The sequence below is a fragment of the Cibotium barometz genome, chromosome 29 (assembly GCF_041138505.1).
Source record: "Cibotium barometz isolate CiBa-2024 chromosome 29, ASM4113850v1, whole genome shotgun sequence".
Classification (NCBI taxonomy): Eukaryota; Viridiplantae; Streptophyta; class Polypodiopsida; order Cyatheales; family Cibotiaceae; genus Cibotium; species Cibotium barometz.
The window spans coordinates 1,888,643-1,906,288 of NC_141074.1; the positions used below are offsets into that span (position 1 = coordinate 1,888,643).

At 40.5% G+C, this 17,646-nt stretch overlaps 1 protein-coding gene across 6 annotated transcripts; it reads right to left on the reverse strand.

Annotated features, from left to right (window-relative positions):
- Positions 1-1,471: 1,471 nt before the first annotated feature.
- Positions 1,472-4,553, reverse strand: LOC147621725 (uncharacterized). 6 transcript variants are annotated; one of them, XM_086822762.1, is made up of 6 exons: positions 4,391-4,553; positions 3,928-4,001; positions 3,196-3,369; positions 2,923-3,054; positions 2,750-2,816; positions 1,472-2,636 (listed from the first exon to the last, which is right to left on the reverse strand). In XM_086822762.1, exons 1-6 carry the CDS (start codon positions 4,411-4,413, stop codon positions 1,694-1,696), a joined length of 1,413 nt encoding a protein of 470 aa, XP_086678888.1. In that variant the 5' UTR covers positions 4,414-4,553; the 3' UTR covers positions 1,472-1,693. The 6 variants fall into 6 exon arrangements, with proteins under 6 accessions (XP_086678888.1, XP_086678890.1, XP_086678887.1 ...); XM_086822764.1 differs by having other exon boundaries at positions 2,923-3,369; positions 4,387-4,547; XM_086822761.1 differs by lacking the exon at positions 4,391-4,553 and having other exon boundaries at positions 3,928-4,195.
- Positions 4,554-17,646: the final 13,093 nt, after the last annotated feature.

The following is a 17,646-nucleotide window of genomic DNA, read 5'->3' on the forward strand; positions in this document are numbered from 1 at the left end:
GATTTTTGGAGGCTGAAAACTCTGTTTTTCCACCATTTCTCTCCATTTCCAAGCTCTCCATACAACTTGCTAGGGTGTTTTCCAAGCTTCCAAGAGTGTTTCCAAGTGCTAATCACTCTCTTACTCACTCCCAATGACTGAAATTCAGCAAAACAGCTCTCATTTTTGCTGTAATTTCTGGTCTTTTTGCTGAAAACCCTAATTTCAGCCTTCCTTTCTCAAGTTGAACCATAGGGGAAGCTTTCCCAAGGTTCCCTTCATCCTCTTGAAGACTTTTGTCGCGAAGGATTACGGCAAATCGAAGATATCAACACTTCTAAAGCTTCCAACACGAAGGCTTCCGCTTGCAACAACTTCTATGAAGACTGGTAAGCTAATTGGACAATGTGTTGTCATTACTTATTCAGTAGAAGGGCAGGACTCCTTGTTTAGCCGCCCTGTGTAGTATTTCTCTTGTCCTATGTGCTCTTGAAGATATTGCTACCTTGCTTGGTAGAACATAGAGCCAATGGTAGAGAATATTGGCACTGAAGTTGGGCCGGGCATCAAGGCAACTCCTTGGTGATCTACATCGACATACCATTGTTTTCTAAATGCTGAATTTCATATGCATTGGCATGGAGGATTTGGCAATGGATGCCCGTGAAGCTATGTATTGAATTTCTCCAATAGTAATACAATTTACTCAAGGGAGGGGTTGGCCGTTCCGGCTCATTGTGTGTCTCTTGTCAATTCAGCAATTTACTTCTTGTATATGAGCAAGTGTCCTTCAAATCTTAGTGTATTTAAGTGTATTGATTAGCATTGTGTTCAACCAAGTTACATACCTTATACAGGGCGGGCATACCCACAATAGAGGCCCTGGTGTATAAATATAGACAGGAGATGACTTCTAACACTGTTGATGAGCCAGTTTGTCACCGTGTACCGCAGTGCATGGGTAGACGTGACAACAATTCCATGCTGGGTCTTTTCTCCTTAAAAGGATTCAGCATGTGAAGTCAGGACCCAGATTGGAGGTCCACCACAAATCTCTGTCACCTATTGTAACAGTCCATTGGGTTGCTGGAAGAACTATGTTCGAACCACATCCCAGTTCTGGCAAGTTGAACAATTATGTGTAAAAATGTGCATATAACTGCACCTCTGAATTTCTGAAATCAGGAACCAAGCATGGAACAGCGCAATGGTCATACCATTATGAACCCTCCTTTCAACATTTGTTTAAACTTATCCTTCACATATGTGTGGCGGTGGCCGGAGGCCGGCAATGGAGTTCTACAGGGGCCACCTCCAACTCACCCAGGTCGCTAAAGACAAAGTGATCTGGCATTAAAATACCTTGGGGAGCTTCTGCACCCTGAGCTCAATGCACCCCATTATTGAGTTCCAACAGATTTTTCATTTCTTGGCAAATTGTTTTAATCAAAAAGGCTATTTGTCTTTCACACAGCTTACACAAACACCAAAGAAACTAAAATCTTACCGTTAGGTGTTTATTTCATGTTAAAATGAGCCTTGTGTTGGTGCAAAGCTGAAAGCCGCCCGTAGATGTCTCAGCTTGAACACCTCTGTACAAGCCTTGAATGTTGAAAAATGTGACCAAATAAGTTACAATACATTTAAAAATGGTCAGAAGAGTCGTTAACCTAAGCCCCATTTGGGTTTCTTAACTGTATTCACCTCTTCTTGACTACCACCCTGAGGTGCTAACTGTAAAGTCCATGCTGGCATCATGGAAAACTCTCATTCTTCCATCTGGGCGGCAGGCACCACTCCATATGGTGGAATCCGTACTAATCATTCTTGATTGGCTATCTGGAGTTGTCATGCCCGTGGCATCGCTGGTAAGAGCATGACTATGCTCTTCATTTGCATTCTTCTCGTTTCCTGCAGATATCCATGGCACACCCTCTAATGGGTTCGTGGATGCTGCATGAAACTCGGCCAAAGCATTGGATGTGGATGCTTTTATCCCCTCAGTTGGATATGAGTAGATTGGACCTGTGTTTTGAGCTGAGAAATGGAATCCACCATGGGGTGCCGTATGGAATCCTTCAGGCTGCATTGATGCCAGAGGCGTGAGATTTTGCGGTGAGATTCGACATGATGTCAGAAAAGAAGAAACATTCACATGCTTGTCTGGGCTACCTGAAGTATACTGCCTCTGAGTATGCACAATGTTTGTTTGAGATGCAATAGGATTTGTATGCAAAGTCCTGGATCTGAACGAAGCCAAACCCACCGTGTTTCTTTCAAATGGCATTCCTAGCATGTTCGATCCAGAGAATCTGATTGGCAGCGGCTGCATCATGAAAGGTAATGACATGTTCAGAGGAGCTCCACATTGCAGCCTTGTCTGTAACCATGGCATCATGGCATCCAAACTCGGGGTGTTCCACTTCAGATCAATAGCTACTGCGTTTTGTGAGCTTCCTATGGATACATCCAGGTTCCAGCTTGATCCGGGGGCCGCTATAGAGGAAGTGTGGGTGCTGTATTGTGTACTCTTGTATGAAGAAACTCCTGGAGCAGCCATGTTAGTGTCATACTTGAAAGCAGGTGCATGTGATCTTTGTATCTGACCCTGCTGAGACTTCAAACCTGATGGTGAACTTTGGTCCTGGCCTGGCAACCTTAAAAAAACAGAAGTGTATAGTTCTGATCATCATCACTCATGCGCATGAAAGAAAGTACATGTAGAACAGCATGAATGACTTCTACTGATGATGATGAGAACGTTACTTACGCAAGTGTTGGGTATTCATGTTGCATAACATGATGTCGCGCATTATTCAAAGTCTCATGTTGTCGTTCTGAATAATAGAAACCTTTATGAGCACCCCATCAAAACCAACAAAGCATGTGGTGGAACCAGCTCTGGTAAAATAAGAAACGGATGGAAAGGTGGGTAAGACGTGCCTTGCCTATGCCTATTCATATGCCCACCCAGAGCTTGTGATTTGTCAAACTTCATGGTGCAAAACCTGCATTCATAAGACTTCAAAGAGGAAGCTTCGTCGTCGCTCAGGTTCAATCGGCGCCTTTTCCTCTCTGTAACTCTAGCATGTATCATATATTGCTTGGACGGTTTTGCATGCAACTACTCAATTGATGCAATGACATCAAATTCTTGAAATATTCTACTTGTTGTTTTGCACATGATTCTCAATATCTTAGAATGCAAGGACAAACCTGACTTTACACATGCACCTACACTGCTTTGAGTGGATGCATCAAGGCTGCCTTCAAATCTGGAATGTGACTTGGATCCGGGAGTGCCGTCCAAAGCCTGTACAAGTGCAACCCAGCCAGAGTCTCGTTGAAGCAAACCATCAGTTCTTCTTGCTACATATCCTAAACCCTCATCTGCATAAAAATTCAGAAAGTTGCTTTAAATTCCCTCTTGTAGTCCTTCCTTTGCTTTGAAGTATGGCGAAGGAGAATTCTCTGTCCAATCACTCCCATGGACCTAGGCCACATCCTCAATATTTGGAGAGCACCAATCATTTTATTGAACTACTCTTACTCTCTTTTAGCTAACATAGCAGGACATTTTTCGAAAAAGCCAAGCATCTACCAACCACATTAATCTCCATAATCACATCGACAGGAATAAACTTAGTTTTGGATTATTCTGAGCTAACCAAGTACTCATTCTCAGCTCAGTGGTTGCATCAGCGATGAAAAGCAAGGTATAATCTTGACAAACATATAGCTTGAGAAAGTGGTAAGTTGGTTAATTCACGCAAATGCTTCCCCCAGTGTAGCCCAGTCGATAAGGGTCTCTAAGTGGGGGGGGGCACTCACTTTCTGCAGGGATGGGCTCGATGTTGCATATCACTAAATCATTCTCCCAAAAAAACATATATGTATCAATTCATACTAAAAACTGAGTTTGTTCATGTCTAACAAGAAAAAATGTACCCGGGCAAGGGCATGGAGAGCTGTCTGATTTCACCGATGCTAAAGCCCCGAATGGATGTTCCACTGGTATGTCTCTGTGCATCAAAACATAACAAGAGTATGTTCTCGACATGATACGCATGCACATGCAAATTGAGACAAACCCTTGTTCCCCGAGAAAGCTAAACAGCCCCCCCGCCCCCCCCCCTTTAAAAAAACCCAAATGCATGGGGGCCTGCACGCGCACACACACACACATGACCTGCTTCTCTGTCTATCGAACCGATGGAACGGAGGAGCATAAAAAAGAGAAGCACTCTTAGATTCTTAGATCAGTTTCGAGGCTGATGCTGTCAGACAGCATGCGCGTGCCAGTGCACACACACATCCCCATAATCCTAAACCACCCATCCACAAAGCTATGGATTTCAATTGTTGTGTTTAGCAGTAAATTGGTTGAACCTACTGTGCTATTCTTACTTACTTTGCAGATGATCTACGCTGCATCACGAGGGTGGGGGAAGAGGAGGATGCATAAGAGCAGGGAAGCCGCACGAACTATCTCCCTCTTCTTCTGTAGAGAGAGAGAGAGAGAGACAGCTAGTGCCAACCTCAAATGGCGACAGACGGCCCCATTTTTACGTCTATTTTCCCTCCACCATTTGGAAAAAAAACACTATTTTTTTCTTATTTTCCCTCCACCATTGGCATTTTTTTTTTCACTTTTCCCGATTTTTTTTTCTCGATTTTATTGAACGCTCTTCCCCCTTTTCTTTCTACGCGTTAATCTTTTTCCCAGGCTGTTTGGCGTCAGCGTCACGCTGAACCTTAGCTCGTACGAAGCCCGCGCCGTACATTTTATCCTGCCTTTTCGGAAAGGCAAAAGATTGAACAGGAAATTACTACAAAAATAGCATTCCAAGAATTTGGGTTTTAGGGAGCCTTTGGCAACAAGTTTACTTTAGGAGTGATTGGCTACACCTAGCATCATCTCAGTTGACCAGTGGGTGAATCGAACCCAGGTCTTTGTGCATTTGGAACAATCTATAGTAGCCAAGATGGACTTGTTGCCTTTGGCAATAACTGTACACCTAAGAGTGTTTTTTTTGGGGAGCTTTTAATTTAGAGCTTTTGTCGTTCGGAGCTCTTAGATTCTTTCTTCTAGGGAGTATGTATGTCTCACATATATACATACATACATATATAGACACTTACACACATATATGCATACATACATCTACATATACATACATACATTCATACATATACAATACACGAGTGCTCAAGTCTCTCTCTCTCTCTCTCTCTCTCTCTCTCTCTCTCTCTCATTGGTTAGTCAAAATCTTACAAAAATTCAACCAATTTTTCATGAGTTATTCTTCACTTGACAGCATATATATACTATACAGAAAAATAAATGCATGTATCAAAAATTCGGCCTAATCACAAATAAAGATGCACTTAAGTGTTGTCATTATAAACACATAAATGAAGTCAAAATAAACACTATCACATAAATGTTTCTACATTGCTTGAAGTAGCCAAAATTGTCCAATCTTTTACATCACCTAATTGTTTAAAGGACTCATCCGACGGGCTTGACTCAAAATAAAAGAGAGATCCCCCTCACGTAGAGTAGGCTGATGTATAACTATGTGTTGGTTGCGATGAAGACTAAGCACATGCGTGTAAACAAAATACATGTGCTTACACGCTAAGTAAGGCTTTTTCTCTTTCTCACGCCGTTGGAAAGCAGGTACACATTGGCTCATCCTTGATATGCACGTCATAGTAATTTTCAATCAATAGCTTGAAAACAACATGATGTTTAACTATGTTCTCCAACAGCTATGCATGCATTTGTGTTGCTGCCTCCAATCTTTTGTTTGCCTCCTTAGAAACACCGGGCCTCCATTTCTTGCTGTGCTTACTAGAACCCCCCACTTGATATGCACATCATAGTAATTTTCAGTCAGCAGCTTGAAAACAACATGACGTTTAACTATGTTCTCCTCTAACAGCTATGCATGTATTTGTGTTGCTGCCTCCAATCTTTTGTTTGCCCCCTTAGAAACATCGGGTCTCCATTTCTTGCTGCATTTATGGGGGCTTTTATAGCTACTTTGAAACACAAACCCTGCTCCAACTAGGCTTGCCATTTCATCCATTGTAACCTCAATCCCCTTATCACCCAGAACTTTGGAGTCTGAGGAGGTTCTTTCACTTGCTTGGCCACTAATTGTGTGTGTTGGACATCATGATTGCAAACCACATCCATTGATACTGGGTGTTATCCTTATATGTACGTTCTCCTCAAAAATAAGGAGCCACTAGACCAGGCGATCAGCTCTGCATGTTGTACATCATTTACCCTGCACCACACCAAAGCATTTCCGAACTCAATGAATTGGCATTCTTCTAATTGTCCAATTGCCCTTGGTTACATCCACCTCATGGCCTGTCATCACAAAGTCATTATTTGATATTGTTTTGTAGGCTGCATCATTTGTGATGCCTTCACCAATTTCATCAGCTGCAGTTTCTGCATTTACACCAAAAATCTGTTTACTCAAATATATGTGTGCTCTTTCTTGACTTTCAAATGCTATTTGCCAAGGACAACCACGTTCTTTCGCTGCCTAAATTCCATCACAAAGCCAAGTCTATGGGAGCTATTCTCTAAAGTTCCCCTTGCTCTTTTTCTTTACACGGTCTTCGTATCCCCATGGAGTACTGGCTCTTCATACAGGGATGTACTAGCCACTGCAACTTGGACCACACGTGCCACCGAAGGACTTGGGGCTCTTTTTAGAGGACACCCTCACAAGAAATGTTTGCATGTTAGGACCTGTTCCTATATATCGGCTAGTTAAATAACCATGTTGTTTTGTGCATTGTATGTAAGCAGCATTGATTACATCCGTAACACAATCATCATACAACAAAATCTTTTTGCTACCTCCTCCTCTCGCTAGCCAGCTTGCGTGAGTACTCTCTGACACGGACTTAATTCTACCTGCATAACAAAAGTTTTGAGCCCTCTCCCCCACGGACTTAATTCTAGCTGCATAACAAAATTTTTGTTAATGAAAAAAAATATTTTCACAAATTTATTAAGCTGATGTAAATACCTTAGTTAGAGCAAGTCCTCAAACTTACATTAGGATTTAGATTCCCCCAATGTGTTTTTCTCTGTTCCCACCATCAAAACCATCTCTCCAAAGGTTTAATATTTCTCCTCTGGAACATTTCCATCCCTCCACCATCTCCTAATTCTTTCTACTTGCTATGATGCCATATCAATTGAAGGTGATTTTTGCCACAACTCACACAAATAAGGATGCAATTGCAATACTTCCTTTCTAACAAGTCTCTTAGTGTGTTTTTGTAAACTTTACTCCCAATGGAAAAGATAAGATTTTTCTCTTCCAAACTCCATTGAACCCAAGCAATTACTTAGACGTATAGTACAATCTATTGACATGTTAGTTCTATGTGGTCTTGTCCACAAATGACTGTCAAATTTTTGCTTCATTCCCTCCATTCTTTTGAACTCATTATAGGTTGGAGGCAATTCAAATGCTATATTTCCATTGTAAAAACGTGAAAGCTCTTTCACTTTCTTAATATTTTCATAATTCTGTATCATACTCTTTAAGTGAGCACCTCTTGGATTCTCCAAAATCCATGACAGAACTGACTTAGGTAACTGTTTTTGCTTCTCCTCTTCATTGGACTCAAGATTCACAAAAGCATGTTTGGTAGTTTCTGTTGAAGGTTCTTTAAGATGAAATAACATCATTCAATAGTCCTCCTTCTGAGTGACCATGCAAATACTCATTGATGGCTTCATGATTCTTGCTACAACCATCATTGTTATCGTTATCTGAAATATACAATGAAGTTGTGCAATTCTCCATAACATAGTTGACAATGATGAGTCCAACACAAAGTGCTCATGCCCCTCAACTTCCTACTAAGAAGGGGTTTTCGCATCCATACACTCTTAACCAGCTTGAATAACCACCTTCAAAGAAACAAACTTGTGAGATGGAGGCATAAGTCTCTGCAAGAAAAAATGGCTAAGAAGAAGTTTGTTGTCCCGTAAATGAACTTGCCTAACTAGAGTTTCATTTCCTATCCTCCATGTTATTAAAGCTTCAGTGAGCCCCATAGCACTCCCGCAGAGATACACACCTCAATCAATAGAGCACCACTCAAAGAACCAAGAAGATGGGGTGGGGATGGGTTGACAACCCTCCATATTCAATAAACCTACAATAGTAGTTTGAGGACCCCCTACATTCTCAAAAGTAGAGGGCTATGAGGGCATCCTCTAAGAAGATGTCATTTCGCTTATTACTATGCATAGAGACTGTCAGTCTCAAAATAATCCCCAAGATCTAACAGATCTAAGATATATTCTTAACATAACTGCAATAAATGCTTTCATTTATTCTCCACATATGCTACTTTATACCTCTCGTGAGAGTGGAGAGAGATAATCACATGACATCCTTCTTTAAAAGTTAGAGTGATGCACACGATTTAAATATCATAAATATATATATACATATATAATATACTATAAATACATATATTATATATCTAAGTTTGTGTGTGTGTGTGTGTGTGTATAGTAAGGTGAATATATAACTATATACTATATGAGTGTATGTGTATACTATTTATATATCTAAGTGTTTTATATATATATATCTAATATACTATATACTATATATAAGTGTGTGTGTATATATAAGTATTTATATAAGTATATAAGTGTGTGTGTGTATATATATGTCAGGACTATGGTCCTACGGAAGTCGAACCCTAGCATAAGTTAATAGCTTTCGGAGTCTCGAGAGTATTATTAGTGCTAGCGGGGTTCAGGGGTTAATGGGCGTTAGGGTTTGGTCCATGTGTGTACACATCTAAGAAGAAGAGAGGGTGGAAGTCGGTTCACCTCCCAACCATATAATGACGAGTTAGGGTTTCTCGTTGGGTTTTATACCAAAACCCTGGCCTGTGTCCACACCTCCTAGCCCGGCCGCCCATCTTACTTAAGAGCCGTGCTCCCATTAACCCCTGAACCCCGCTAGCACTAATAATACTCTCGAGACTCCGAAAGCTATTAACTTATGCTAGGGTTCGACTTCCGTAGGACCATAGTCCTGACAATATATGTATACTATATATATAAGTGTTATATAAAATAGTATATCCTATATATACAATATATATATTTATATCTAATAAATATAAAAACTATATACTATAAATACTAAATACTATATATCTAATAAATATAAATACTATATCTAATATACTTAGATAATATATCTAATATATTATTTATACTATAGATATCTATATATTATATAATATCACATTATACACTATATATATTATAAATATAAATACTATAAATAAATGTTTTCCAAAAAAAAAACATATCTGCTCCTTCCTCCCCTTTCTCCTCTCTTTTCTTTTCTTCTTCATCTCGACCGCGTCCACCTCGTCCGCGCTCTGGTCCAGCTCGCCCTCTCATCGGTCCAGCTCGCTCACGCTGTCCCGCGTTCCGGTCAAGCTCGCCCGCGCACTGGTTCTGCTCGCCTGCACACTAGGCACCTGCAAAAACAAACCCTTTAGTGCCATACAAACCGTCTGCGCGTGGATGGTCTAGGTGCTCTTTGCCCCCACGGCCACTGCACGCACGCGGACAACCTCTGCGTGCTGTAGCCATGGCCATTGTGGCCATAGAGCACAATGGCCACAATTCACATCTTAGAGTCTTGGTCTCAGACTTGGTCCAAGACTCAAATTTCATATGGTTGCCATTCATCCATCTCACCCTATGTTTGTAGGTTAAACATTTGTTTACTGGCATGTCATGGAGACATGGAGAAACTACATACATTGTTACTAAGTCAAACATTTGTTTGCCAAAAGGTTCAGGGTAATCAACGTAAGAATAAAGGAAAACAAACTTAGTAGAAAAGGGTGACAAGCTTCAAAAAAAGGTGGTAATAGACAAACCATTCCATTAACCAAGAATACAATGGAGATATAACAAGATTGTTTGCAACATCAGAAGTAGAATCCACAAGACGTGATGGATTGTGAGTGTAATCAATCTATCTATGTCGTGGAATTGTTGAAAGAATTTCTAGACAATCCCAAGGAAACCTTCAACTTGTGAAGATTTAATGCCGTGTTTAACCCTATAACAACAAATAAGCCACTACCATACATTGTGCAATGAATACAAATATTGGGTATTGAATACATTGAGTAGTTAAAACAAGTGAGGAGCTAGTTGATTTCATTATTTGGATCACCCCAGAAGCTTACCAGACAAACAAATGATATGGGATGTAAGCAAAAATTCGATTGTTAATAAGTATTTTCAATTTATTTTTTGCACAATATTTATTTATGTGATATGAAAAAAATGAATATATCTAAGAAATGTAATCTCATAGTCATTATCCTAGGAATATGACACTAGCACATGATCTCATAAACATTATCCTAGGAAGATCACACTAGCATGTGATCTCATAGACATTATCCTAGGAAGATGACAGAGCATAGGTTGAGTCTTGGCTCGAGACTCATTTAAACCTTTATGTTTTTATCTTTATGTTTTTATCCATATATCTCCAAAAAAACAATAAAAACAAAGAACATTCAATTAAAAAAACCAAAAAAAAAACACAACATTTCCTGCGTGATCTAGCCATGGCCATTGTGGCCATAGAGCATGGCCAATGGCCTGCATGCTTTTTTGGTTTTTTTTTGGGAAATGTTTTGGGTTTTTTAGTGAATGCTTTTTGTTTTTATTGCTTTTTTGGGAGATATATGGATTTAAAAAAAAAGTTAAATACATATACTTACATACTTATATATAATCTTACACACTTACATACATATACATAGTTACATACAAATAAATATAAGCATACTTACATACAAATATAAATGTACTTATCTCTCACACACACCCCCAATTCATAGCATTTCAATCTTGTGGTTAGTATGTATATATACACATACACCCATGCATACAAAAACACACATGTTTATAGTAAGCTTGAACACATTTAAGTAGAATCAATTCTCTCAGTGGAGTGGAGTCCCATTTCAATTCAAGAATTGTTGTCTTTACCAATGTGGAGCCTAGAGCTAGTTTCGCATGGCTCCAAAGCGCTCTATGCGTAGGGGCAGGGTGAAAGTGTCCCAACATGGTCCAGAAGTCATGAATTTGCGGTCAAGGCCTCTAACAAAAAGGCTCGCATTTGATGAATAGGCCACCTCTAGAAATATGCACTACAGTTCTCCTAAGAAGTGTGGGAGAAAGCCTAAACGTTGTCCTTACATTGATGACGAAGCCTTCGAGGGTGGGACCATGGAAGAAGAGTTAGAAATAGAGGGGGACTCAAATGTTTTTGTTGCCACTACTAACAATACAGTGGCAACACATAATACTCCCAAAATCCAACCCTCAAGAAGCTTGACATTTGCAATGGAAGGTGGGGGCATAGATAACAATGAAGGGTATGAGCCAAATTCTCAACCAAAACGTAACCGACATTTTGAAGAGAAAATATCATTGGGGCTCATGAACGATGTTTTGGGTCAATTTAATGTGCCTCGAGGCTTGGAGCCTCCTTTGGTTCCTTTGTGTCTCTTGGTTGCTATAGATGAAGTTAGAGTGGCAGTTAGTGATGCTTCATGGCTTGTTCCTGTTGAGAGGTAGCGATTGCAGTTGTGAAATGCTACATTGATGGGTGATGGGTGAGTTGTGGAACACCTCGATTAAGAGGGGGTGTTGAGAGATGTATCACGGTGATGTGTGTATGTGGGAAAGCACCCTAGAGGTGCAAGATATTGTGGTAAGATAAGAATGCCACATGTAATATTGTATGGTGTGTGAGTGTTGACCAAAGAAGTGGAAAAGGAGTGTCACTTGGATGATGGATGTAAAGTGGGATAAGGCTGGAAAGCATATATCATTGTATGGTTCATTGGTGATATGCAATAGAGCTTATGTCGTGTGTGCAATCTCTCTCTCTCATGGAGTTCTTAGTGTGGTATGATCCACCTTAATTATGTTGCTTAATCTATGTCTATCATCATGATCAATCCCATTTTAGTATTGTTTAACATGGTATCAGAGCTTGGGTGGGCTCTTGGTCATGGTGAATATTTATGTATAGATTTCTTGGTTATGTGTTCATTTGATTAAGCATTATTTTCAATTTATTATGAAAAAAATTAAGCACACTCATATTATCATTTGATTTTGCATTTGTGAGGATTTGAGAGAGATTTGGAGTTGCTATTCTCAAGTTTGAGAGGAGATTTGTAACAAGGAGGTTGCATAGAAGCTGCCCAAGAGAGTTGCCAAATGGGATTTTTGTAAGAAGGAAAGCCTGCTCATCATCATGAAAGCTGGAAATGGAGATTTCAGCAAGTATGAAGACTATGGATTCTTCGGTGTCATTAAGGAGAAGCTGCCAACAAGGAGATTTGTGAAGGTATTTTGTGATTATTTGCCTCCTTGATTTTTGGTTTGAGCATGAGAGATTGCTCATGTTGGGATTTGTGAATCCTATAGTTCTAAGTTGCATTTGGGCAAAGAGTGTAAGAGGTGAAATGCTTGTCTAAGAAGAGACAAGCAGTTATGGGCTTGGAAGAAGTCCATGGTTGAGCACACTGGAAAGAGTGATGCTCATGGTTTTGCTCATGGAAGATGGGCAATGTTTGGTGAAAGCCCATTGGAGTTTTCACATTGGTTTACACCTTGGTTTCTTGAGAGAAACCAAAAATGGAGAAGCACCCTTTAGAGTGGAGCATGCAAGCAAGCAAGAGAGCATGTGAGTTTTTGGGACTCATCATTGTAGCCATATTGATGGCTATTGGAACCTTAAAGGTAGGGTTGCAGAGGCAAAGAGACTTATAGTATAGGAGAGGCTGCATAGGAGATTTTATCTAAAAGAAGCATGCAAGTAATTGTGGCAAACAAAATCACGAGAAGGTCTGCTAAAAATACTTGAAGGGAAAGATCATTTTCTTCAAGCAAAGCCGCAAAACAAAGCTCTTGAAGTGTTGTTCTAGTTGCAGCTTAAAAAGGCAATGTGCTATCTCACGAAGTAAATAAAACAATGTTGGAATCAGTGAAGCTAGAAAGGCTGCAGAAGGTGAAAAGTCTAGAGGAATCCAAACTTAGCTCAAAAAAGAGACATGCACTCTCTTTTTTTCTTTTTCCCTAGCAGATTGGTACCTTCAGCAATAGTTACCGAAACAGCTACAGTTGCTGGATCGAGTGGTACACAATCAACTGAGACAGAAGTGAACAATTGGCCACATGCTTGGGTGTTGGTAAGTGCGTCGGGGTGGTGCTGACATGCCCAACTGCATGTGCGAAGAGGCAGGCGGCAACAACTCCACGAACAAAGTTGAGAAAATGCTAAAGCAGGAGTTGAAAACAGGTCACATACAACAAAAGCGGCAATTTTTCCAGCTAGACATGGACTCATTAGAACAAAGCGTAGAGAAAAAGCAAGCGCAGAGAGCAGAGAGCCGCAAACTTCTACTGTAGCGAATGGAGAGAGCAGATGAGAAAACTATACAAGGAAGAAAAGTGCATACGAGAAGAGAACAGAGTGCCGCATGAAAGTAGAAGTGAATGGACTAGTAGGAAACAAGAACAGGACCCGAGAGCAGTAGATAAGCTTCTTGAGTGACATGGAAGATCACAGCCATGAATGAAGTTTAACTATGGCATAGTGAAGCAGTGTAGGCAATTTGGGGAAGAAGAAGACTTCGAGATGCGGTCACGTGGGTCCACAATGGCCTGCGAGGGAGTGTAGGACCATGCGATTAAGACTAAGTGGGCCAGAAGAAGCAGCAACAATGGTAGGTGCATTCAGGAAAGCTGCATGCCGTTTGTCATGCAAATGACAGCTAAGATGTATTTAAATCAGTGTAGCCAGAGATGCATTTGAATCAGCGTGTGTAACAAGTTGATTTTCTTATTGGGCTTGACCCTTATTACATTTAAGGGAGGATTCACACACACCTTCATTAGTTGAAAACTATGAAGAAGCATTGAAACACATAAACGTTCGAATGCGGGTCCACTGCTCGGCTTTGGCCAAAATGGATTTTAGTTTATTTTTCATCCATGCATTGCTTTGAAATATCGGCCTGATTTCGGCCAAAAGGTTTTTTTATTTTTTTAGCGAGCTTATGGGGGAACCCGTGCTTGAGCCTGTGTGCTCAAAACGAGAATATTTTGTAAGCACCCACAAAAGGTAGCAAATCGAAGTATTAGTAGTGTGGTGGACTTAATCATTTTAGACTAAGATGGCGTGGAGTGTTTAGCATGCTCACACATGGCTCACATGCATGAGCCTTGTCTTTGTATAAAGGTGTGCTATCCTTTGTTGTATGGTGTGAGAGAGCTCACCACTTTGGTGAGATATTATCTATCTCATGATTTGGGTGCCACACTTTATCTTCTCCCTCTCCCTCCTCACTCCATTGTGTTGAGTCTATTCTTCGTGTGTGTGCAAGAGCTTGTGAGCTCTAGTTTGGTCTCTCCTCAAATTTTATCATGGTATCAGAGCTTGCTTCATGCTAAGGGCTGAGGAGCAAGCAAGAGAAGCACATGAAGCGGTACGAGGGTAAGAGATTCATCTACTCTTCCCCCTTTGTGTTGGCTACTACACCCTTGTCGGGAGCTCTTCGGGAGGCATCGGCAAACGAACTCTGATTGAGGAGCTTTCTTTGTGGGAGGAGAGGTATAGGGCAGTTATATTGTCCTTTGGATGACATTTTTCAAGCCCAAAATGCGTTGTGGGCGCATTTGGACCTCCATTTTTCAGTTCGCACAGCAGGCACTGTGAACATCCATGACACCTACACCCTTTCACATCACCCCACACTCGTGCATACTTGCACCTCTTCATATAACTTACACCCATCATCCATCAACCTTAGGATATTACAATTAATTGTTCAAGCTATGAAAAGTTTACATAAGATATTCTTCAACACTACTTTTGACAAACATAAAGACGATGAAACCCATATAAAAGAAATAAGCAGTTGACCTTAGAAAAATCTTTGTTTTACGTGGAAGAAACGATCCAAAAGAAGATATGGAGTAATCCCAACAAATTAGAAAGAAAAATATCTTGAGAAGACCTAGCCAAGATATATGCATTACAGTCGAAGTCAAACCCCTAAAGCAATTAGTCATGTGGCATATTAAGCTAGAAGCGGGTCTATCGTTTTCATGCATGTACACACGCAGAGAGAGATGTGGCAACACACACAATCGCATGCATGTGTACATAGAGTTGACACACAGTCACACACACATCAATTTACAAGTAAAGGTTGATTTAATTATTTTGAGTGAAATATCCTAAAAGCATGTAAGCATGTGTACATAGAGTTGACACACATAGTCATACACACATCAGTTACAAAGTAAAGGTTGATTTAATTATTTTGAGTGAAATATCCCAAAAGCATGTTAACAATAGTGCAACAAATTGAGGCCCAAGAAACACCTCTAATGGTGCATAGGCTCCCTTTCTTAAATGTTGTTTGTAGTGTTGTATCCAACTAGATATTAAATGACACTTGTATCAAATTTTTTTTGAGTAGCACCATGTATAATAATTTTAAAAAATATTAAAATGAGAGATGCATAACCTCAATGCATGATAGAAGGTGCAAAGTGTGTCTACATAGAATCTAGGGCTAGTTGTATGATAGGTTGTCGGTGGGCCACCCTACTTTGATTCCAATTCATGGAACAAACCATATCATCCAACTAGGGTATGAAAAGGATAAGAAAAGAGATGCTGAGTCATGGAAAAACTTTGAGATGCATTTAAGGTGCGTGTACAAACCTCATAACCTAAGAAGAGTTTATCATGGGAAGATGTTCCTTAGTGCAGTAGTTAGTGCAGTTTAAAACAGGTTTATCAACTCCTACTTGCATGTAGCCTACTTGGCATAATGCCAAACCTATGTAGACCCTCTCTGAACCATCTAGCCACATATTACCAACTCTTCTTTCCAAACCAAGCTTTATCTTACTATTACTTCTCCTTGGAAAGGAGCCTTACGATAAAATAGAGCTGCTTGTACTCACATTGTAAGGGTGGAGTATTGATTTTCAACAACTCTCCTCAATGTAAGCGTACAGAGGAGTCACCTGGGCTAGTTTTTCATCTCCGCACTGTTAAATGCTTTGTCCATTAGCTGGCCTTCTGTATCCTGCCACTCTTCTATGAGTTGACTCTCAAACACTTCATTGAGCCTTTGCCAAATGGGATCCCAGCCATAAATCATCTCTTGAGTGATGGATTTCATCTCGCCATGCCAGCCCTTGAGAGACACAATAAAAGAGCCCATGGTCTGCATGTATGCAACCCTATCAAACAAGGGAACTGTTAAACAATCCTAAAATGGGATTGATCATGGTGATAGACATAGATTAAGCAACATAATTAAGGTGGATCATACAACACTAAGAACTCCATGAGAGAGAGAGAGAGAGAGAGAGAGATTAGCACACTCAAGACACAAGCTCTATTGCATATCACCAATGAACCATACAATGATATAGGCTTTCTAGCCTTATCCCACTTTACATGTCATCATCCAAGTGGCACTCCCTTTTCCACTTCTTTGGTCAACACTCACACACCATACAATATTACATGTGGCATTCTTATCTTGCCACAATATCTTGCACCTCTAGGGTGCTTTCCCACATATACACATCACTGCGACTACATCTCTCAACACCCCCTCTTAATTGAGGTGTTCCACAACTCACCCATCACCTATCAATGTAGCATTGCACAATCGCAATTGCTACCTCTCAACACTCCCCCACAATGATACATTGAGTGTCCTCAAACAAACATGTGTGTGCGTGTCTACCATCTTAGACACCTAGTCCATTTTGAGCCGACTTGCTCACAGCGGAACCACTAAGTCCAATTTGAACATACAAGTTTGGGTGGGAACCAACCCATGTGCATCGCTCATGCACACATCAATGAAAACCATTTTGAGCTTCTCGGTGAGCTCAGGCGGGGCAAGAAGTTGAAAAGATGCAGGGGAGAAGAGGACTTGAGCTCTTGCAAGCACACACACACTCACACAAAACCTAGAAGAGAACACACAAGGTGAGAGGCTGAAAATTCTTCTTCTTCTTCACACAACAAAAGAGGTTTACAAGGAAGATAAAGTGACTAACACACATAATAGAGTATACAAACATTCCATAATGTGAACACACTAAGAGGAGTGAGTAGATGTAGCCAGCTGTAGAATCTCTAGCGAAGATATATCGGTGCCAGCTACCAAACCCGCCATTGATATAAATGTCGAACAGTCACATGAAGACGCCTCGTGAGTGTCAGCTCATGTTGAGCTTAACACCTCAACACTCCCCCTTAAGCTCAACTCCAGCTTATGAACTCCAAGCATGTCTCAAAATTTGCAGAGCTTCTCAGGTCCCAAGGCCTTCATGAAGATGTCAGCAACCTGATCCTGTGTGCCGACGTAGGCCAAGTTGATGTCGCCTGCCAAGACTCTCTCCCTGATGAAGTGGTGATGTACCTCAATGTGTTTTGTCTGCGTATGGAAAACTGGTGTATACTGCTAAGATTGTCACAATATATGACAATCTTTCTCTCCATA

Coding starts and splice junctions, on each gene's coding strand:
- LOC147621725 (XM_086822761.1), bottom strand. CDS start 4,165: ATGTGTGTGTGTGTGCGCGTGCAGGCCCCCATGCATTTGGGTTTTTTT. Junction 3,370..3,927: donor CTCTCCATGCCCTTGCCCGG/GTACATTTTTTC, acceptor ATTTTTATGCAG/ATGAGGGTTTAGGATATGTA. Junction 2,637..2,749: donor CATGAATACCCAACACTTGC/GTAAGTAACGTT, acceptor TGTTTTTTTAAG/GTTGCCAGGCCAGGACCAAA.